The sequence below is a fragment of the Paramisgurnus dabryanus genome, chromosome 17, assembly GCF_030506205.2.
Source record: "Paramisgurnus dabryanus chromosome 17, PD_genome_1.1, whole genome shotgun sequence".
In the NCBI taxonomy this organism is placed as follows: domain Eukaryota; kingdom Metazoa; phylum Chordata; class Actinopteri; order Cypriniformes; family Cobitidae; genus Paramisgurnus; species Paramisgurnus dabryanus.
Genome location: NC_133353.1, coordinates 12,705,775 through 12,730,600, shown reverse-complemented (window position 1 = coordinate 12,730,600; position 24,826 = coordinate 12,705,775). Strand labels below are relative to the sequence as shown.

At 36.8% G+C, this 24,826-nt stretch overlaps 1 protein-coding gene across 1 annotated transcript in view; it reads right to left on the bottom strand.

Annotated features, from left to right (window-relative positions):
* Positions 1 to 20,048, bottom strand: part of ttc27 (tetratricopeptide repeat domain 27) — a 137,760-nt gene extending 117,712 nt beyond the window's left edge. The window contains exons 1-5 of the mRNA XM_065297479.1: positions 19,803 to 20,048; positions 16,474 to 16,651; positions 13,122 to 13,251; positions 7,151 to 7,291; positions 3,943 to 4,045 (exon numbers count right to left, since the gene is read on the bottom strand). Of these exons, the coding sequence (XP_065153551.1) occupies positions 3,943 to 4,045; positions 7,151 to 7,291; positions 13,122 to 13,251; positions 16,474 to 16,651; positions 19,803 to 19,878 (628 nt within the window). The 5' untranslated portion in view covers positions 19,879 to 20,048. The remainder of the gene's footprint in view (positions 1 to 3,942; positions 4,046 to 7,150; positions 7,292 to 13,121; positions 13,252 to 16,473; positions 16,652 to 19,802) is intronic.
* Between the last annotated feature and the right edge of the window lie 4,778 nt (positions 20,049 to 24,826).

Sequence of the window (24,826 nt, the reverse complement as noted above, 5' to 3'; positions counted from 1 at the left end):
GCGCCGCCATCTTAGACTCCTCTGTATTCAGCAGAGAGTATTAGCGTAGTGTACGCACTTTTCTTAGTGACGTATGACAAATTTGGAGGGCGGGGGCACAGAGCAGCAGCAGAGTAGCCTCCGTAGGCTGCGTAAGCTCTCATCTTGAATGCGGACGCGACTAAGATGGCGGCGCTACCGGAAGGTAGTTATTTAAGTTAATAAAGTTTCAAATATGGATATTTCTACAACAACACCGCGCGGATTACCCTCAGAAGACCTTTGTTTATCATCCTGGAGCCGTTTGGATTTATTTTGTGAAGGATGGACGCACTTTTTTTGGACTTGAAGGTCGTGGACCCCGTAACATTACATTTAATCAACTGAAAGATCTAAAACATTTTCTAAAATATCCGAAAATGTGTTTGTCTGAAAAACGATGGACATATGCAACTCTGACAGCTTGGGGGTGAGTAAATAATGGGTTTAATATCATTTTTGGCCGAACTATCCCTTTAAGGAATAATGTATTGTATTCATTCACGGTAAACTTATTAGACAGATTTATTTATTTTTCAGAGACATGAAAAATTAAATTGTGATTTTCAAAAAAAAAACTTTTTAAAATGTTTTCAGTGTGTCTATTAGTTCTTTTTGAACATTTCCATCTCATTTTAACATAACCATGATAATATCCCATCCCCAATCCCTTCTATGTAAAACACTGCATGAAGTCGAGCACACTAAGTAATGCATGTATAAGAACACTGTGTACATTTATTTAAAAAAACACCACACCTCACAATACTATTTTAGTGTTTTCCATTAACTCATCATTTACCAGACTTAGATTTTCTTGGGATGTATGTAGAAAATCATATATTATTTGTAAAATTAAAAATCACACGTTTTAATACATTATCAACTCCAGAAACAATATTAATATGTGTTTGTCCGGTATGAAAATGACACTACACACTACAATTTAAACTGTTATAGTGTCAAAAATATTTGTACAGCTGAGTCTATACTAGCGGCCATCTTGGCAACATCACGTTTTGACATCTCGCTTAGTTCTGTGTGATTTGGGGATCAAATTACACCCCCTGCTTCAAGTTACGCCCCGGTCCTAAAGTCCGCCGTCTAAAGTCACATTTGTAAAAAAATTAAAATAAAAAAGTCTTTATTTTACAAAAAAAAAAAACAGTTTACAAGAAAACATGTCAGATGCACTTAGAGGGTTTTGCATCTGAACTGCTCATATACTCTTTATGTGATTGTCTTATTCACTTCTAAAGTGTGCTGTGGCTTATTCACTTTTTATATTTAGTAACAATTAGATTCACTTTGAAATCTTGTTCAGCTCAAACCTGAAATGAATAAATACACATAATGGGATTTGGCACACTATAATATCCCAAAATTGGCAGAATAAAGTTTTCAATATAGTCTCTTTAATGCACATTTGGATTAAGTTAATTAATTCAGATTCTCTTCTAATGGGATCATATTTAGCCATAAAATCCTTACAGTACTCTTATAATCATGTTTTATTTTTAAGACAGGTCCTTTTATATTCCAGTTAAATAAATAAATACAAATCACAAGCATTTTCAGGTTTTCACTCTGAAGAACAACAAAACAGAGAGCTGATGGATTTTGAATTTCTCATCTTGTGAAACCGGAGCTATGGAGCTCCCAACCTCACAGTTTCTCTTCTATTTGTCAAATACCAACACCAAAAGTGTGATCATCCCAATGAGACATATGCCATATCACACGCATCCAGACCTACAACCCAACACACAAAAACTTTGCTTTAACCTTTAATGTGATTCTATCCCTTAAAACGTTTTTGTTTTTTATAAAATGATTAAAGATTTGCCAGCGACTAGTAATGGCAGAGCGACACAATCATTTCAAAGGACGCTTGTGGACATCCGTCGATACAGTGACAGTCACCATTGGTGAAAGGAAGTGGGCATGTCCAGCTACACGACAAAGTTAAGAAAAGTTCAACTTTATTCAAATGATGAGTGACTTCTACTCTCAATGGGAGTGAAACAGTAGAGTTCACATCATCCGTCTTACGTTGGTTACTAAGAGGGCGGTTACAGTTTATAATTGTTATTAGGAAACCAGAGTTAGGAACGCCTCCTAACGACCTCATTGAGAGAGACGAGCGACACACACCGACAAAGGCGCAGGCTGAGGACATGTGATCTTTAGAACAACTGAAAAATACAATGATTTCGCAAACCAGAGGGACCTCTGATGTGTCACTGCGCCTCTCTTTTACTCACAATCTGCTGACTAGGGGTGGCACGGTCCATGAAAAAAATCCGAACCGTTCGGTTCGCTTGTCTCGGTTCGGAGCGCGTGTGTACCGCACGGTTCAACGGTTCATGGCATGCGCAATGTAGTCTCATGCCCTGTATGTGACCTCAGATAGCGTGTTTCCCTTTCGCGCGAAAGAAGAGGTGACTGGTTTGGAGTATAAGTACTGCGGGTTATGTTACGTGTAGAAATGGCAAGTGGGAGAGAAAAGGAAGTCTGCCCGCAGTTGGAGGATGCGCCAGCGTCGTATAAGTTTGGTGTGTGGAAACATATTTTTATTTCATGTTACCTATGATGACAGCGGAAATAAAACAATAGATTGAACTGCAGCCTATGGGTTGAATATGCTCCAACAGCCACAGGAGATCGCCTTCTCTCCGACCATTTATCTGAGGTACTGAACACTGTTTTACGTCTTCAGCGCTATTTTTAGCCTTTCATTGATACAATTAAGCGGCTGATTTCCGCGTAGTTTCATTTTGCTAGCGTGTGAAAGTTGCGCGATCTTATTTCAGAAATTGCCCCTCAAAGTAATCAGAAGTGGTCAAAAGTGGACAAAAGAGACTTAAAGAGATTTTAATATTACAGGTGCAAAGGTTATGTTTCTCTCTCCTCCACATAAACTCTCAGTATTAAAGCAGCCTCTCAGTGATAAATCTAAGAGCTACACTGAAGTTGGCATTTTAATAAATGCAAGTTATCTTTGTGTGCTAAAAATGCACATAAAGTTTATGTAGATGGCAATACACATTCTCTTTTTTGCCAAATAAATGAAAAGCATGTTGAAATCATCAATGTCTTCCCTCTTGCTCTATCAAAATCTCACCTGGCTTTCCTCAGAGATGGTCCAATGTGCTTAAAGTCAAATTCAGTTTGTGCATGATTACATGATATAACTTTTTTTAATACTGTATCCTAAATTATGGATAATTAATACATTAATAAGATAATACATTTCTGGAGTGTTAAAAATTTAAAGAAAAAATAACAACAAGAACCGTACTGAACCGTGAACCGTGACCATAGAACCGTGATACGAACCGAACCGAGGGTTTTGTGAACCGTGCCACCCCTACTGCTGACATCATCATCTTACACTGACATAAATGCACACATGAATTTTCACACTGCCCCTAAAAGCTAACAGTTAACATCAGCTTTGATTACCCAAGAACGGGCAGCGAAGTCTCTCCTCTAAACAGCAGCTTGCACTGGTATACTTCAGCAGCCGAGGTGAAAATATGATTTGAGCTGTAAGGAAATCTGAACCGGCACTGGGATTTTTAATCTTATTACAGACGTCTGTGATTTCAGCCGAGCCAGATTAAATATTTGATTAATACCCTGATATAAGGTAATCAGGTTAAACATTACAGAGAATCCCAGAGAATGAGGAAGATAAAGAAATCTGTAAAGGAGCAAATCATCATTTAACCTCAGATTTCAGGTTTGGTTAGTCTTGAAGGGTTTATACATCACACCTAAAAGTTTTCTTTGTAGAAAATAAATGGGATTTGTATTTCAGAACTCAGTGCTGCGCTCCACTTCCCCAGCAAAAGGAAACCTTATTGTCATTGTAGAAGGTCGAAAAACTAAACAACTGTGTGTGTGTGTGCGTGTTCTTGCCTCTCTCTATGCAGCTGAGCGCCAGGTTCAGGAGCTCCGGAGATCTTTCCTCTAGTATCTGCTGATGTAGAGCGACATATCGCAAAGTCCACCAGGGCATCAACTGTGAGAGAGTCAAGAAGACATTTCTATTTATATACATTCATTATTAGCAAGTGTCTCCATATATGCTTTCATTTCTACAATTGGGATTCAAATAGGCATGGGCCGATTACCGGTTTCAAGGTATACCGAGGTTTAAAACAGTCAAGGTTTCAAAACCACTAAAATGTTCTGTGATACCGTCTCCAAGGTATGAGCTGTGTTTATACAAAATTCATTAAATCATGAAGTCATGTGATTGATTTGATGTTTACATTTAATATATATTACGAAAATATTATATATGTTTTGAAAGCATATTATAATTTAAAGGCTTTATTGTACCTGGCATTTGAAAATAACACATTTTAGTGTTGCAATGGCAATACCGCAACACCGTGAAACCGTGGTATTTTTGCTAAAGGTTATAATACCGCCAGAATCTTATACCGGCCCATGCCTAGATTCAAAAAATGTAAATGAAGCCTGGAAATCAAAAATTATTTCTCCATTTTATTCTCCAACTATTTTTGCTCAAAAAGCATTGGGTCTCAATCACTAAGCATTTGTACGCACACCTTTTTTACACAAATGTGTGTACAATTAGGGCTGCACGATTACAGGAAAAATGATGATTACGATTGTTTTGCTCAAACTTTTGATCACGATTAAAAATTACGATAATTCTTTTAGTGGAGAACTTCTATTTACTTCAGTATTTTCATTACACTTTACAGCCATGTATATAATATTATATACATTTTATAGGCCTATTTTATAAAATATTTTATTGTTTTGTAATATCCACAGCTCCCATTCTCTTAGATCTTTTTAAAACATTAAAAATAATTTCGCAAAATTCCACATAGATTTTGCAAAAGAAATCCGCAGAAATAACAAAAAATAACTCCTTAAACAGATTGCTTTAAGCTGTACTACTATTGCAGCAATTAAAGCAGTTCCGTTTTAACTGTCAAAATTATAAAATATCTTTTATTTATTACATTTTAGAGCCTTTTTGTTTATTAAATTAAAGTTTTTGATAATGACCAAGCGGTTAGCGGCCGACACGTCATGTTGACGACTTATTTGATCAATTGAGCCTCTCAAATCAACACTTCACTTGCCTACAATAACATCTATATAAAATATATATTTTCAGCAGCATATAACAATGTTAGTTTAAATGTTTATTATCAACACACTATTTTTAAAAAGCGGAGGGAGGCTGCTCTGTTGCTCGCAGACGCGGCAGGGTGCAGAAAAAAAAAATGAATCAAAACAAAACCAAATAAACATGAAACGAAATAAACGTTTCAATTATTCCCAATTATTTTTGGGAATTAAACATACATATTTTCTGCCATTATGTTCGTTCAAGGTGATCATAGACTGCACTTGCAAAAAAAAAACCATAACAAAACACATTGCTTAACTCAAGACCGTTGTGCTTGGTCTTTACACATTAACCGCGACGATTGTCATTAATTAATCGTGGAGCACGCATATCGTTATCATGATAAAAATACGATTAATCGTGCAGCATTTTAACTTACAAATCATGATTCAACAAAAACTTTCATACTACAATGCATTTTAAATGTATGCAAAAACGTAAGAACAACTTAGACCACACGTTCGCAATAATCATGAACAAGGAAAAAGAACCCTATAATATATACATGTTATATATTTTCCTTGTTCATGATTATTGCGTACATGTGGTCCAAGTTGTTCTTACACTTTTGCATACATTTATTTTAAATTTTAATATGAAAGTTTTTGTTGAATCACGATTTGTAAGTAAAAACCTCATTTACGAACAAATTTGTACGTACGCATGCTCAGTGAATGCGACCCATTATTTTTATGCTGATCATTTTTATTTTTATATGATTTAATGCTGATTTATTATTTCTCATGTCCGCATTGCTAGGTGTGTGTGTGTGTGTGTGTGTCAATCCCCACTACTGCCACAAGTAATAAAATTATAACACTGCCCCCCTTGAGTGTGCACACACAAACATTCATTTTTACAAGAGCATGTGTGCGTTTCTTCTTATAACTTATAACACCAATAACCTTCTAGTACACCAGATGTCTGAGGGTTCAGACGTCTGAAAAAAGTTATGTGGCTTCAACTAATTGCAGCGGAAACATTTTTAGTCCGGTGCTCACGGAGTAACAATAAATATAAAGATGCATTAACAACTGTCTACAGAAATAAATATTCAACAAACGATGATGCAAATAAAAAATTGGGTTTTATACGACACATGTAACGACTTTAAAAAGAATGCTGGGAGAGATTAAAAAGAGAGTTTAAATGTTTTATTACCCTCTCGGTTTTATTTTTTTTTACTATAACACGCTTTTCATTATATCTAGGATTTTTTATGAGCTAGTGGATTTCTTTTATGTGAATAGAGAAATTTGTTAACAAATCATGAATAAGAATAAAAGAAAGCATGCACAGATTGTTTCTGGAGAGAGGTCATATAACACGTGAATATGGATCAATGCTGGAGTCTGAATACACAAACATCGGCACAGAACCGATCCATTCTAATGATCCGCTGCAGTGAAAGTTATTGCACGCACATACAATGAGCCGAAAAGGAAACCAGAGCCATAAATTAACTCCTACTTTTGACAGCTTTGTAATTATTCTTCATTTACTCTCTAAGTATTGCACACGGCAGCACAGAGTAATGATCTTAGACATACGAGTGAATAATTAAAGAGAAATGTCTCATTACTGACACGCATACAAAGTGCTCGAGTAACTGGAGCAAACCGCACCTACTTCTTTCATTTAAAGTTCAATGTTATTATACGAAAGAAAGTTTTGGTGCTATAATTCAATTGGATTTTTAAAAAAAGGTCTGGTGGAAAAATTCTCTAAAATAAATGCTTTAACGTTTGGTTATGGTTAGTTTATGCAAAATAAATATATTCATTCATTTACAAGTAGTTTCAATGCCTTTGGGGTCCCTGTACAGTATATTATATAAACATAACAACATGCATAATTGCACATTGTACTATTGTTGCATCATCTTTCTCACAACCAAGGCAAATCATACTGCATCCCTGCAATGGAAAATAAAACAATTGTGAATGTTACCTGAAGGCGCTCCAGTTTGGCTCCACAGTTGACAAGTATGACTCTGGTCAGCAGAAGAAGAAGAGGGTTGGACACCAGACTGTAGACACATTCTCCATCCAACTGAAGACTGGACAACACAGCTGTGCTCAGGGCCGCAGGCTGAACAGGAAACACACAAACACAAGATGTGCGTGTAGATGAGAAAGAGAGTTTAGACAACAAAAGCTTCTTATATTAAATGGTCTGCCTATATTAAAGGGCAGATACTGTATTATGCAAAAACCATGTTACCATGTGTTTGGACATAGATGTGTGTTGGCAGTATGTATGACAACCCTACAATGAAAAAAAAATCAACCCTCTCCTTATTTAATCCCCATTAAACCAAAGCAGTCTCATTAGATATGCTGTTTTGATTCTCTTGCTAATGTGATGTCACACTTATAAAGCCCCGCCTGTTTTGATTCTCTTGCTAATATGATGTCACACTTACAAAGCCCCGCCCACAGCCACTGAAAGAATTTTATTAATTTTACCCAAAAGTTCTTCTAAATGTGTTTGTTAGCACCTTGTAGCACTTATGTGGCTAAAATACTATTGTCTAAAACTGTTTTCACAGGAATCAGATCTATTTTTCTTTGTTTTAGATTTTTGGAACGATTTTGATGTTGGCGGGTTGACCCTAATTGGATTCAATGCAATTCCCTTTTCCCTTTCCAGGATAGTAAAACACCAACAACATATACACAATAAATGTATTTAATCTGTGTCCATACAGTTGCCTTGAAACAAAAAATATGGGTCAAATTGAACCGTGAACATCAAAATCGTAAAAAAAATAATTCAAAACACATTAGTGTATCCTAACTTTTCATTCATGTTCATGGCCTTAAATAAGAAAATGCATTTGATTGCTTCAATGCATTTAGGGGTGTGGTCCTGGTCAAGACAATCTCCTGAACTCCCGACTGAATGTCAGAATGGGAAAGAAAGGTGATTTAAGCAATTTTGAGCATGGTCTGAGTATTTCACAATCAGCTCAGTTACTGGGATTTTCACGCATGCAGTAGTCCTGTGGGCGAAAATGCCTTGTTGATGTTAGAGGTCAGAGAAGAATAGGCAGACTGATTCAAGCTGATAGAAGAGCAACTTTGACTGAAATAACCACTCATTACAACCGAGGTATGCAGCAAAGCATTTGTGAAGCCACAACACGCAGAACCTTGAGGCAGATGGGCTGCAACAGCAGAAGACTCCACCGGGTACCACTCATCTCCACTACAAATAAGAAAGAGGCTACAATTTGCACAAGCTCACCAAAATTGGACAGTTAAAGACTGGAAAAATGTTGCCTGGTCTGATGAGTCTCGATTTCTGTTTAAACATTCAAATGGTCAGAATTTGGCGTAAACAGAATGAGAACATAGCCAGCAGCCATATCACCCGGTAGCCCAAGACAGCTTGCCCACTGAAGCTTAGCAGGGCTTAGCCTGGTCTGTACTTTGATTCGAGACCACCTGGGAAAGTCAGGTTGCTGCTGGTAGAGGTGTTAGTGAGACCAGCAGGGGGTGCTCACCCTGTTGTCTGTGTGGGTCCTAACACCCCAGTATAGTGACGGGGACAGACGGATTAGTCTTTCGGATTAGACGTTAAACCGAGGTCCTGACTCTCTGTGGTTGTTAAAAATCCCAGGATGTTATTCGAAAAAGAGTGGGGGTGTGGCCCGGCATATCCTGGCCAAACTTGCCCATTGGCCTACTAATCATCCCTATATCTACTAATTGGCTATATCACTCGGTCTCCTCTCCACTAATAAGCTGGTGTGTGGTGGGAGTTCTGGCGCAATATGGCTGCCGTTGAATCATCCAGGTGGATGCTGCACATTGGTGGAGGTTGAGGAGATTCCCCCATTCATATGTAAAGTGCTTTGAGGTCTGCAGAAAAGCGCTATATAAATGTAACGAATTATTAATTATTCATCATGCCTTGTTACCACTGTGCAGGCTGGTGTTGGTGGTGTAATGGTGTGGGGGATGTTTTCTTGGCACACTTTAGGCCCCTTAGTGCCAATTGGGCATCGTTTAAATGCCACGGCCTACCTGAGCATTGTTTCTGACCATGTCCATCCCTTTATGACCACCATGTACCCATCCTCTTATGGCTACTTCCAGCAGGATAATGCACCACGTCACAAAGCTTGAATCATTTCAAATTGGTTTCTTGAACATGACAATGAGCTCACTGTACTAAACTGGCCCCCACAGTCACCAGATCTCAACCCAATAGAGCATCTTAGGAATGTGGTGGAACGGGAGCTTCATGGCCTGGATGTGCATCCCACAAATCTCCATTAACTGCAATATGCTATCCTATCAATATGGGCCAACATTTCTAAAGCATGCTTTCAAAACCTGGTTGAATCAATGCCACGTAGAATTAAGACCGTTCTGAAGGCGAACAGGGACAAACACAGTATTAATATTGTGTTCCTAATAATCCTTCAGGTGAGTGTATATTCATAATACATTGTAAATATAAATCTCTGTCTGGAAAAGTATTTTTAAGTACCCAAAAGAGTGAAGAGAAGCATTAGTAGGATAGTAAAACACCAATAGAGCAAACAAACACTGAAAATATATATTTAATTTGGGCATGTACAGTTGCCTTTGAAAAAAAATGTGGGTCAAATTGACCCACGAACATCAAAATTGTTACAAAATGTTTTGCATACACTTCAAAAGATATCAGCGTCTCCAAACTTTGCATGCATGTTCAATGCCATAAATGAGAAAAAGTCACAACATTTCAAGAGTAAAATCACAGGTTAACTGGTTTTTCCGACAGCTGACACAAATTATCTGTGGGGTACTTTGAACTGAAACTTCACAGACACATTCCAGGCACAATCGACTTATATTACATCTTGTAAAAATGGGCATAAAACTGCTATTTAATTTAGCATGATTTACAGTAGCAAAAGTAACTATAGAAACTATTCTGCAAAGACATAAATTCCTATAATGTCTGGCCACAAGCACACAATATGTAAAACAACCAGAAGTTGTACATTTTTAATGACCATGTGTGTTTGTGATTCATAACGAAATTGTATATATAAGCAAAACAAAAAATGCAAACATCCACTAAGAAGAACCTTTAACATTAGAAGAACCTTTCTGTTTGATAAGGTGGAACAAGTTTCTTTAGACTATAAAGATGTAAGAAAGAAATTTTCCTTTTAAGATTTTTAGACTAAGTGGTTTTTCTGCGGATCCAAATACGGTTCTTCTATGGCACTCCTGTAAAGACCTTTTTGTATCGCCTTTATTTTTGAGAGTGCAGACATTCCTAACGCAGGCAATTATAATTGATAAATGTATGAAATATGAATGACTTTACAGCCTCACTTTTACATTTTAATTAGATGATCATTTGTTGCAGTCTGATCATTTTATTAGGCGTTCCTTATAATGTCCCACACAGCCTCTTGTCCATCCATCTATCTCATCCCTCTCTCTCCCCATGTGTGGAACTCTCAGCCTAATTTAAAAGGAATCGTGCTCTGTAGAACAAGACTGATAAATCAAGGTGTGAGACAGCAGAAAGTGTTACACACACACACAAACACACACATTGTGTCTCAAGGAATCTACGTGGGCACAGTGGTGCATTAGGGAGAAGACTTTCTTCACCTCTGCATAATTAGGAGCCCTAAGAGGTTTCATTAGGAGCCCTACAGTGGTCCACACACGCTCATTATCTGGAGCTCTGACCTGCCCGCGGGTCGCCATCTCATCCAATTACATCCATCACACACACACGCTTTCACTCCAGCATAAAGTCTTATTCTCAAAACTCTAGCATTAAAAATGTGCAGACGTTAACAAATACAGCGGACCCTAGCATAAAGACAAATGCACACACAAACACAGTGACCTTCAACCTATATATCTGCTCAAACCAGTTAGTGAATATGCTTAGGAAAGAATACAGTATTTCATTTTGTATTTACTACAAAACATAGTAAAATTCTTAAATACTGTAGTGCATTTTCATGCAGTTTGTCAATTCACAACAGTAAATACAGAACACTATGGAATACATTAACACTGTGTAGTAATTATTACAATATGCTACAGCATGTTACAACTATTTACAGTTTACTATAATGAATACTATATAAATTTTATTCAAAATTCCATAATTACCTTAACTAAAGACACAAACTTTATCAACTCTCACTGACATTAAGAAGTATTGTATAAGTAAGGGATAATGTAGAGGCAGCCGGTAGTTATTGGGAAATAAGCCCCGACAGTGTGATCAGGACCCGACACACTGAAGGGGCTTATTTCCCAATAACTACCGGCTGCCTCTACATTATCCCGCTTATTACACGGCTACTTGCACATAAGAAAAAAAACTGGACATGAATATGAATTTGAAACATTTTATTGGCATATTTGTTTTAAATTAACATTTTTATCCTTCCGCGAAACTTTGCACAGATGCATAAAATGATCGTAATACCTTATTAAGATCCTCTGCTTCATACTTGTCTCCATTTTTTCTCTTTTAGCCAGTCTTTGAGAAGTTTTAATGCCCATTCTGTAGTTTTTTGTGTGTTGGCTTCGTAGCTGTCATGCTCTATTTTGTCAAGTTCAGTCTCAGTAGCTGTCTGTGTCTTGTCGTGGTTGTCGAGTGTTTGTCACAAGATGGCGCCAAACAGACAGTAATCTTTATTGGCGTGGAGCGATTTTACTCGTGCAAGTAGTCCGGCTATGTGTTATTATTTTGGAGCGGTTATTATTTGAAAAGAACGAACCTGCAAATGTCTCAACTGACCAATCAGAATCAAGCATTCCAGAGAGCCGTGTAATAATGTTAAATAAATAATAGGTAACACTTATTTGAAGGGGTACGCATAAACTGACATGACATCTTCATAATCATGACATGAATTAGATTTTATGCAAGTGTAAGACAACTCTCATTAAGTGTCATTCGCTCAATTATTTCATTTTTAATGCAAAGATGACATTGTTTGTGATGTCTTTTTTTATGAAACTTGTCATAAACCAATACATCATAAAGTGTCATTACAACTTGACATTACCAAGACAACATAACTTGTCATAAACTGTCATAAACTTCAATTTGTACCACTGTAGTTGAGGTCAAGAAAAATATTCATGACACTGTTATAAAACTATTTGACAGAGTTTTAACACTTAATCACATTTTAATAACAAATTCAATTTGTACAACTGTAGTTGAGGTCAAGAAAAATATTCATGACGCTGTTATAAACTATTTGACAGACTTTTAACACCAAATCACATTTCAATAAAAAGTTCAATTTGTACAGTTATCACTGATAAAAAGTGGTCAGAAAAATATTCATGACACAATTATAATGACCTCATGACAGCCAATGTCAAAACCAACAACATGACAGTTTAATGTAATGTTAACCTAAAAAAAGTTTGATTATTATTCTGTCATGTTTAGACAGATTTATGACACGTTATGTTGTCTTGGTAAAGTCAAGTTGTCATGACAAGTTATGATGTATTGGTTTATATCAAGTTGTCATAATAAAGACATGTCAAACTATGTCATCTTTGCAATAAAATGACATGATAAAACAAATGACACTTAATGACAGTTGTCATAAACATGCATAAAATCTCCTTCATGTTCATGATACATGTCATGTCATGATTATGAAGAAGTCATGTCAGTCTTACGCACACCCCTTCAAGTAAAGTGTTACCAAATAATGTCAGCAGCTAGAAATGTTGTGTATCTGTATCATGTAACAATATATATTTACACTTACACTACCAATTTATCTGTTACTTAACTATTTATTCTAAATAACAGCATAGATCCCAAGTATATTTGATTCGGACTGGTCATTTGTAGTATTCTGACCATTATAGGAGACTGGTTGTACCTTTGATACAAATTTTTTATGATCCTGTACCTGTGAGAAGTTTTGTAGTAAGGTCTCAGGCAGGAAATCAGAGATCTGGAGCTCAACTGGCGGCCCGGTCCAATTACTCTGGGCGAAAAGGTTCAGAGAACCAACAGCCAAGGCCAGCAAAACAATTTCTCTACAACAGAGAAGAAAGGACGTGGACAAATTAGTACTGTATATTTACAAACTGATATTATTAGCAGGCCCCAGTTTTCTGGAATAATACTAGAGTGTGTATAAACATATAAACCAGTGTGAAAAAACAGTAACATAGACCTGTCAAGTCAGGTCACATTTATTTGTATAGCACCTTTGAGAAAAACCTTGTAAGAAACCAGGCTTAGCCGGGAGGACCAGTTCTCATATGACTCTATAATCTGCCCCCCGAAACATTTGATTACAATGGAAACTATTATAATAGCGATTGTTTACAACTGGAATGAACATCTCTAAGGTTAATTAATCACAACATTTAAGGGCGTTTAATAATTAACCTTGATAAATAAACCAGAAAGACAAAGGTTTGCAACCACCACAACATCCATTAGATTTCTTAACATCTCTACACAGTCACAGCTTTAGACTGCACAACTTTCCGATGCAAATGTGCAGAGCAGGATAAATGAAACGGTTGCTGGCAATGCATCACCCTCTCACATTTACACGCCGATGCAGATCCATGCATTCATATATCACTGAGAATTACAGCACACTGATGCATTCTCACAAACAACAACAGGGAATGTCATCAATCTCATTGCATTGTTTGGTCTTTCTAAAAATATAAAAGGGTGCTGAAATGAGAAAATGACAAAAATACAGATAACAAGAGGGGGGAAACATTCTACATCTCCTGTATTCAACTGAACAAAAATGTCAATGCATTTATGTCTTAACAGAACGCACCCGTCACAACTCTACACATCCCACTCATCTTAGCTTAGTCTAGCTCACGATGAGAAATATAGCAACATCAAGGACAGCACAATATAGTTATTACTTTTGGGAAAAGGGATGTTAAAGTGGGATTATGAAAAATTAATAATTCATGGCTGTAAAGGAGACGGGTCAGTCAGAATCCTTTCTTCATAAATTGCCTTCACTCAGTAGAATTGGCTTTCAACAGCTAAAACGCTAGCGTGTGTTTTAAATTGTTTAATGATGTACCAAAATTCTAAGATGAAATTTCTGGATGTAGGCCTATTTGGCCAACAGTTTTATTAATTTAATGAAAAACAATTAGTTACCAGTTAAATCATACAATGTTAATAAATATTTTTTTTAATTAAAAAAAATCTAAATTAAACACTAACAAAGGGATATTTTATTTGTTTAATCTGCATGTCATAAGACCATTACACAACACTTCAATATATCACAAAACTGAGAAAATGGACGAGGTTTTATCTAGACTACCAATAAAAAAATTTAAAATAAAAGGTCCAAAAACAGGTAATAATAACTATGTAAAATACTACTGATAAAACCTTTAAAATGGATCAAAAATATTTTATACATGCAAATGTGCCATTAAATTATTGAAATATTTACTTAGGGGTACTTCATGTGAATATTTTAGGTCAAGGAGGTTCAGTCAAAAAAAAAACTTTGAAAACCCCTGATCTAAATGTACTATATGCAAAACGGTAGTAAAGTAATGCAACAACTCAGCAGCCTTGCTAATACTTAAGCAAAATACACAATCATTTTAATGAAAACAACAGGCAAGACACAGCATGATAGTGAGCCTCTGTTCTGCTTATGTCAAGAGCTTAAAATAAATGTTTTTAAAAATGAGAATCGTTTAAGAGAATCGTGTTCTTATTTCCCAATGGAGAAAAATTGTGATTCACATTTGAGGACTTGAACTTAAATAAAAAAAAATCAATGCGTGTGATCTAATGTGTCTTTAGAGACACATCAAAGCACGATTATTTGGGCAGTGAAGCATCACACAGACCCTTATGTGACACTAAGAGGCTTTTCACACCTGGTATTAAGATGCATTTTGGTCAGTCGGATCACAAGTGGAAAACGCTAAATAAATACAGGTGCAAACGCGGTGTGAGTAAGTATTTGCCACAGCTGTCACAATCGTGCTTTGCTGTGTAGCTCTGTGATAATGGCTGAGAAACGGTGCACCATTTATTTTCGGTTTATATTTCCGGCTGTAAAATCGATAATGACATTTTTGATGCATCCATAGATGTGATGTCAGGGTAATTCTTTAGCTTCTGAAATACAGTGATATCATCACAGGCATAATAACAGAAGACATCAAAGTTCTTAAAACAGTCTTAAAATAGCATTGCTAATATATTGAAATAATATGAATAAATTCCCCAAATATTACAGCTCATTTGTGTATTTGGGCATAAGGGCTGTTTATGGCTGCCAAGCGTAGTGTAAATTTAATTTTTTTGTTTAGTTAGAGGGTATTTTTAAATAGGCTTCTACAGCAGTTTCAGATTTTACAGTAAGAACGATCCATTTAAAACCACATATTTACAGCCTGTGAGAAATGCTGCTTTTAATAAGATGAATGACAGAAATGAGCAAAACTAATTTTAATGTACTGTAATAAAGGAATTTAATATAATTGCCCAGCAATAAATCTTCAACAAAACACCGTTTACGATACACATATAGCCCAGATAAACATAAGAAGACGGACATGAGCTAAATCACAGTTAAATAATTCATAACCAATTACAGGAGACGTTACAAATAAAACCATTAATCACAAGTAAATAAGGCATTTTAACAGAACTTCTCTAATGGCTTTTTAACAGTAAATGTACCACAATAAGTAAAATCTCCAATAACCAAATTCCCCAGATTTAATTGGCTGAATCTAATTGAGAACATCTTTAGGCAATGGTGTAACTCATGCAAATACTATTATGAAGTTTAACACAACATTCAGTTCCACAAATTGAATTGGTCTTCATTTGCATTTACATACTAATGAGTTTGATTAAATTTAATTAAATCACACTTTCAAATAATAAAACTAAATGTTCCAGCAGCAATCGGAGTGTTAAACAAATACAAGCAAATACTAAACAGCAAATACTTTCAGCAAAACTAGTAACGCTGTTAAATGACAAATGTTCCTTGTTATTTATTAGAATTTAATTTTCTTCATGTGTATAATAAAGTACAGCATTTTTTCTATACTATATAGAAAGAAGAGCATTATAGTTCAGAATGGGAATCGTCAAAATCTAGATACGAACAAGAATACAAGAGTACTTTAAAATGACACCAAAGATCAATCACAGAAGCAATGATCCGTCATGACAGCACAATATTTGCGTAAGAACAACTTTAAAATACTAAAGTGACAAGTCCTCACCTGTCATTCCTTTCATCTTCAGTACTGTTGCTCAGATAAGAGATCACCTGTCTCTCCAGCCAGGCCTCAATGCTGTCGCCCTCTTCAGGTGGACCTCCCAGGAGCCCCTGCACTGCAGAGCTGAAGAGCACAGCTTTAAAATCTCCCTCAAATACCAGCTGCAGCAACGGCCCTCCATCTAAACACACAAAAACACAAGGTTACACTAACTGGCGATTCATTCAGAAAAAATTTTGGGAAATGTTCCTGTAAGCTTTGTAGTAGACTGTAGACCCCCCAAAATAATTCTCAGCTCATATTCATATTTAAAGGGGGAAGAGAGCAGAGAACATTCTGTTCTCAAGGGAACACCTTAATAAAACTGTAATGTTGGCTTTAAAACTGAAAAATCATTAAAATCAGCTGAAACATACGAAAGAATGAAAATATTGTGCAAAAGAAAGAGAAAATTACATATAAAAGAAAGAACGAAAATAATGTATGAAAAAGGAAATAACACACAAAAAGAAAAGAAAGAAAGGGACAAAAGAACAAACTAAAATAATGTACAAAATAATGAACGACAGAAAAATGTATGAAAAATGAAAGTAATGAAAAGACAGACACGAAAAGGACAGACAGACACGAAAAGAACAGATGGACGGACAGACAGACAGACAGAAACGGAGCGAAACGAAACGGAAAGTAACAAAACGAAGCGGAAAGTAGCTAAACGGAAAGTAAGAAGGAAGACAGGAAGGAACGAGACCAAAAGTAACGAAAGGAAACGTAAAGTAACGAAAGGAAACGTAAAGTAACGAAAGGAAACGTAAAGTAACAAAAGGAAACGTAAAGCAACAAAAGGAAACGGAAAGCGGCGAAAGGAAACGGAAAGCGGCGAAAGGAAACGGAAAGCGGCGAAAGGAAACGGAAAGCGGCGAAAGGAAACGGAAAGCGGCGAAAGGAAACGGAAAGCGGCGAAAGGAAACGGAAAGCGGCGAAAGGAAACGGAAAGCGCCGAAAGAAACGGAAAAGCGCCGAAAGAAACGGAAAAGCGCCGAAAGAAACGGAAAAGCGCCGAAAGAAACGGAAAAGCGCCGAAAGAAACGGAAAAGCGCCGAAAGAAACGGAAAAGCGCCGAAAGGAAACGGAAAAGCGCCGAAAGGAAACACGGGAAGCGCCGAAACGGGAATAAAAAGGAAGGCAGGAAGGAACGAGACCAGAAGGAACGAGACCAAAAGAAACGAAAGAAAGAAACGAAAGAAAGAACAAAAGAAAGAAAGAACAAAAGAAAGAAAGAAAGAACGAACGAAAGAAAGAACGAAAGAAAGAAAGAAAGAACGAAAGAAAGAAAGAACGAAAGAAAGAACGAAAGAAAAGGAACAAAATAACGAAAACAACGTAAAAAGAGAGAAAATGACTTACAAAAGGCAGCATGAAAATAACGTACCAAAAAAGAATAAAATAACGTATGAAAATAATTAACAGAAAATTTATGAAAAAAATGAAAAAATAGCGTACAATAGAAAGACAAATTAGCATACAAGATAAAAAACTAAAATAACGTACAAAAGAATGATCAAAAATAACGTAACAATGAAAGAAAGAAACTAAGAAACAAACAAACAAACAAACAAACAAACAGAAGATGGAAAAATCAAAAAAAATAACAGCATACAACAATCATCTTATAAATCAAATCCAGTTTCAAAACATAAATTCTTATCCATTCTCTCCTTCACTTACACATATAATGAAAAAAGAAGTGACTGCATAAAATGTGCCGGCATTGACTTTAAATGCTTCATTTAACACAAAGAAGCAGCCTGGGGGAAATTTCTTTTTAGTTGACATATTTGCAGTAATGCTCACCTGAAGTTTGACTGAGGTATGCATAAGTGTTTGTGCAGTTTGCTCCTCAAAGTATCTATCACACATTACATGACGTGCGCATGTGTGCGCGTGTGTATGTTGTGAGCTGAGACAATTTAAAAATCTCAAGATATCTTAGATATATAAAACCAAGTATTCTCTCCTGCCATCTTTGTTAATGAAAACATATAAGAAGGTCAGCACAAAATGCATGGAAATCTTATTATGGTCATAGCTTAAAACAGTTGCAGATACAAAATGGTGCCACCTCTGATGTGAGTGAAAAAAGCTGCACTATTTCTAGAGAAACACTTTGCTTCCAGCAAGCATGCAGTCGCCGATCTCATCTCAGGGAAAACTGCCATGAATAAAAGTGACTGAATGAGGACAGACTGAAATAGCTAAAGATCAGATCGACACATTTCAGACACTATGTGAATTACACATTAATCACTTCTGAGGCTGCTGTTAGTAAGATGGAAAGACTGGCAGAGATGGAGAGGAGGAGGAGGAAAGATGCATAGATACATGCCTGGATGCATGAATATAAATTGAATATAGCATGTGCACGAATGCACAACCATTTACCATGCCCCTAACAAGCACTATAAAAGGCATGCAATACATTATGAAATCTTATGATAAAACAATGTTAATGCATAGGTATAACAAGTCTCTAAAACAATATTCAAGCAATACAAGTACTAGCTAGCATTTTTTATTCTCCCGTGCAGCACCAAACTGGACGCGTAACGTTACACATGGCTCGCGTTGCGTTAAAGAATGCGTTGCGTTTTCAAGCATCTCCCGTGACGAGCGTTAAGTTTTGAGTCGTGTCAAATAAAAGTTAGTTTAACTTTGCCTGCTTCGTTTCTTACCGTCTCGCCGTCAACGAAAGCAATCCCGCGTCCGGCTTGAACGCCCCCAAACGAGCGGGCAATCGTGAAACTGTCACGAACATGTAGGACAGCCCAGCTTTGTTCTCAGCTCAATAACGATGCACTACCACGCGCTATGCTCACCTGTACGTCAATTGTAGATTCGCGCGTCTCTCGTGGGCTGCTGTCCGATCTCTGATTCTCTAAAATTGCCATACACAAGCCAAACAAAAAATAAGGTAGTCGCGATGTCGCAGCGCTGTCAAAAACCGCTGGGTTCGCTGTCAGTGGAAATTCACGTCCATCTGAACGCTGTTGGATTATTCCGTGGGTCGGCGCGGGGCGGAGAGATGTCAACACTCTCGCGGCACATTAAAGCCACGTGAGAGCATGTAACTGCTTAGATCAGAGGCGACCGGCAAATAAACATCATCGCTAATAAACATTTACACTGAGGACAGCTCACAAAATACTCGACTCGAACATCAGCCGCAACCAGACACAACTATAACCATCAGCCAATAACTGTCACAGTGATTATAATATTATACGTGCAGCGTTTAATGCTGAGATGCCTGTGTGTCGGGTCTCGTCTCTTACCTGTGGTGCTGATGCCGCTCTGTTTCCAGTCTGGACTCAGTCCGCCCAAAACAGCAGCTTCCAACTCCAGCATCATTAATTCTCCGTTAAAATATAGATACAACGGGCGTTACGTCGCTCAGCAGCAGCTCCGGCTTTAAATGTGAAACGTAAAGGGTTCGTGAGCTCCGCTGTCATTCAGTTCTTGATGCGATGCGTTTAATTTCTGCCCATGTGCTGCAAGTGTCATCAGTGAGCGGCCATGACAGAAGCGCATTGCATTATGGGGAACTTAATGAGGCAGCGCAGCTAAGGGAACGTCGATGTTTTACCAAACGTTTAGTATCGTCTGACACAACTATTAAAAGATTGGTACACGGTTTCAGCCGGTAACAACATAAACAAACGGCTTTTGTGGCTCAAATTAAACTTCCGCAAAGAATAAATAACACAAGAGTCCTTTTAGAGTAGATTATTTTAATAACAAAAATAAATAACCAGGAAGTTACCTTATTTCAAATCATAGCTAAGGCATCAACCAAGTACTACACTGAGCTAACATTACTGTAAAATAAATATATAAATGTTAGTTACAGACCCTTAAATTCTTGCCAAATCCGCACAGCGGTGATCCATGCTCATTGTCTGAGCTCGTCTTTTGGAAAAAAAAAATTTATTTTCCAGAGGTCAGTTTAGTCACCAGCAGACCAATAAACAAACACAGACCGGAAGTTAGCTTCTAGAATAAGGTGACCAGACGTCCCCATTTTCCGGGGACAGTCCCGTTTTTTGGTGTTCTGTCCCCGACTGGAGCTGTCCCCGGAAATGTCCCCGTTTTACAGCACATCCAAAACAACCAGCAAATACATAAAACCTGATCGCATGTTGACTTTATAGAACCAGACCGGAGCAATCATGTAATGATTTTTTTACCAGCAGAGGGGGCCATGAGCTACACTGATTTCTTAGTTGTGCGCCACTGATTAAGCGAAGAAGAATTTTCCAAGAGACACACAAGAATGTGTCGTCAAGTTATCATCATTCAAGTTATTATAAGATATGAAAACAGTCAAAGTTATCGGGGTAAAGGTAACTACTCATGTTAGATTAAAGTAATAAACCAATGAAGTGAACTGAACAGCATGGTACTGAGCATTTGTTTTGTGTAGGCTAAATATGTTTACAAGATTTTGCATTATTCCTTCTGTTCTTTAAGTTTACAATGCTATGAAATCAGCCGAGGTAGTACCTTATAAGTAAGTTTTGATAAGGGTATGTCATATTTGTGCACGAAATAAAAAAAGGAAAAAAATAGATTAAGGCTACAGATATTGTTCAATTAATTAAATTAGAAACACTTAAAAATTACTTTCTTCGTATTTTTTTTTCAAGTTTTCAGTACAAGTATAAAAAATGAAACTTAAAACAGGATTAATTTCCTTGATGAGCAAAATGACCTAAGAAATAAGTCTAGTTTTTAGACCAAAAATATCAAATTCGTGCTTAAAACAGGCAAAAAAAATCTTACTCCATTGGCAGATTCTTTGCTTGTTTTTAGCACAAATTCACTTCAGTTTAATATTTTTTTTCTTAGGGGATTTTGCTTCCCTGCTGAAAAAAACAATAAAACCATTGCAAAAAATTCTAATTGTTTTCATTAAAATACCAATAGGAACCATTAGATTTTTACCATTAAAACCACTACACTGTAGTGTGTTTTGGGCATATTCCATTAGAACCAATACATACCATTAGAGACCAACAAAGATCAATACATTGTGGTGTTTTTTGGGCCATATTCCATTAGAACCAATGAAATTCCCAATAAAACCAATACAATTTCTGTGATGGTGTCTATTGTTTTTTTTTAGCAGGGTTATGAAGAAAATGCATCTTGATTTAAGAATTTTTAGATATTATAAAAAATCTGGTCACCTTATTCTATAAGATAAAAGATTTTGGGTGGCAGCAATTAACAGCGGCCAATTTTGACCCTATGGGTTCTCCAAGGTTAAAAGAGCTTTTAAGGTGAGGAAGAGTTAGGAGTAGGGAGAAGGACATTTGGAGGTTGAATGAAATATTGCAGACAATGGATGACAGTGATTTAATAAGACATTACAGAGATTGTGCAGTGATCATTTTCAGGATCGATTTTATCAGAGACATGCTAATATATTTATTTAATATATTTTAAATCGGTATGAAGAGCTCAGATGCAAAACCCGCTAAGTGAAATTCCCATAGTATATTTTCTAATAAATACTTATTTAGTATAAAACTCTATTAGTCAGACTTATACTTGCACTGAATTCAAGCTAAATATTTCATCAGTATATGTTCCCTGTTGGATCAAATACTAAACCATAGCACTCCAAACACATTGCTTTACCGATTAAGCTACAGGTAAACCTAATCAACTGTAGGAATCAGGTCAATAATAATCAAGTTACAGCAGGTTATATAACTAACTGATAAAACAACTGCATCAGTTTTTTTCCATGATAGTGCAGATATTACTAAACTACGGAATAAAAAGTATCATATTTGACAAAATTTTTCATATTACATTTATACATACTCAGGGCCGTCGCAACTGAAAGGTGGTGACCAGGGCCGCCTTAACCCAATGTGAGGCCCTGGGGCTGAGATGTTTTGGAGGCCCCCCATACCCTCAATTTACAGTCTCATTTAAAAAAAATAAGTGTAATTTCTAGGTAATCTACATCACAAAATGCATTAGTTTTTTTCAATACATACAACAGTGAGTTTTCCTTCTTTGACCCAGAAAACACCATAATATCATTATTAACATATCACTGAGCCCACTTGAGCATAAACACAAAGCACTTTATTTAACAACCACACACAGCAACTTGTGGTGAAAATAAAACCAAAATGTGTGAGAGTATATATGTTTATAAGCTTTATAGTTTTTGGAATATACAAATTTGCAGAAAATTGCCACTCACTAACTAAATGCTCACCACAGTTTTAAAATTATAAGAAGTTAAAGTTAGTTTTAAAGTGAAAATGCATTAATGTTAACAAAAGATAGTCTTTATAGACAGAATCTTGTTTTTTAATCAGTTATTTATTTTGTAGGCTATTGAAGATATAGTATGCATTGTATTTAGTATTTATGCATACTACGCATGTAAAACGAACACGTATGAATATGCACAAAACAGACAGGGAACATACCTGTATATAAGATCTTTAGATAAGGAGATTATAAATATGAATGGTGCGATCAGGGGATGATTATTTGAGATGGTCTTGTCGCGCTTTGACTTGCACATTTACCGTTGCGTCGTCTTTCTAAACCAACAGATGTGTACTGTGAGCTAACATCGCGTCAAACTACATCGCTCCGGCTGCGCACGCGTCACTGATATAAACGCGAGTAAACTTAAACTTTATAACAACGAACAGCATTAATATGTTCGGGAACTCCTTTCTTTATTTGGCGGCACTGTATCTTGCGCACAGTTGGAGAGACTTCTGCATGCCAGAGACTCAGACAGCTGCACGAGCACAGAGAGAGCGGGCGCGCGCGAAAGAGAGAGAGACCTGCAGTGCTTATTATGAAATTTCAGAAATTACTCTTTCATTTGTTGGTGGATTATTTCCTGTTTCTCTGTCACACTCAGTCTATCATGCAGGAATGCCAAGTTGACAACGCGGACTTAATTACATTACGCGGAATAGAAAAATCTGTTACGTCTGATATTTTATTTCACGGTAAGTTACCACGGACCAATCAGCAGCCATGTAACGTGCAGTTAGAGTGATTGACAGATAACCTGACAAGTTACAAAACAATATAAACGTGAACTTGGGAGGCCCCTGAACTTGGGAGGCCCCTGGGCTTCAGCCCAGGTAAGCCCGTGCATTAAGGCGGCCTTGGTGGTGACATAGGGCCCCCACTGCCCAGAGGGCCCCACAAAATCCTGAAATTATAATATACAGGCCCCCTTTCTTTTAATAACATGTAATGTTAAATGGCTAAGATTTTAATGAAAACCACAGATAAAAACGATTTTGTGAAAAAAGTTTTCCAAAAATCTCATTCTGGCTTAATCTGATTCGACAGTTTTTAAATTATTCAGTTCATTCAGTGACAAACATCAGAGATAGCCAATGATAATGTAAGTCCCACCTTAAGCATGTAAACATAACTAATCAGAGTGAGGCTACTACTAAACTTTGTGGTGGAAGTTTACAGTGGAAGTTCAGGAGACTGACTGACTGACTGAGAGCTGTTGTTTATCAAGAGATGTTCTTTAACAAGACAGGTTAGTTGTTGTCATATCGAAGCCCGATTTACAATAGTGGGGTGAAGACTTGTTGCTACCGCTGCCGGTGTTTTCACGTCATTTTCCGTTACTGTACGCAGCGGCGGACGTTTCGCCGCCGCCGTGAAGATGTTGTGTACAGAAAGCGATCAAACATGGGCGGTTTCACAGTTGAAAAAGTTCACAGTCCGCTCGCGGTGCCTGTCCGCCCATCCGCTAAAGATGAAAATATTTGCACCAAATACTGCACAAAATGCTTACACTACTGTGTGAAACGCGTCTTTTTGTGCTGTTGTGTTTTGAATAACACACCGGATAAAGGGACACAACACATGTCATGAGCATTATTTTCCTGCCCGCCTAATATTTATGTGATTTATTACACTAAAGAGTACATGAGTACAACACATGTACTAATACAGTGCCATAATATCTTAATCCAAAATAAGAACACCGAGTTATTTAAGTAGTTTGATTTGTACATTTGCATTCTTTTACATTTCTGAATTTTTACTTAAAGTCTTTGATAACAGATTGATAAAACTATTGGAAAAACTGGAAAAGCTATTATATTGGTGGTCACTAAAATGGTATTACAGGCTATGGCTCAATGGCACTGTTTTGATGTAATATTTATATAAATACTTAGCATACTCAATTCTTATACAGTATATGATATGGGTTAAAGGGGGGTTGTGGGGGAGGGGGGCACATATATAATATTTCAGGGGGCCCAGAATTCTCTACGGC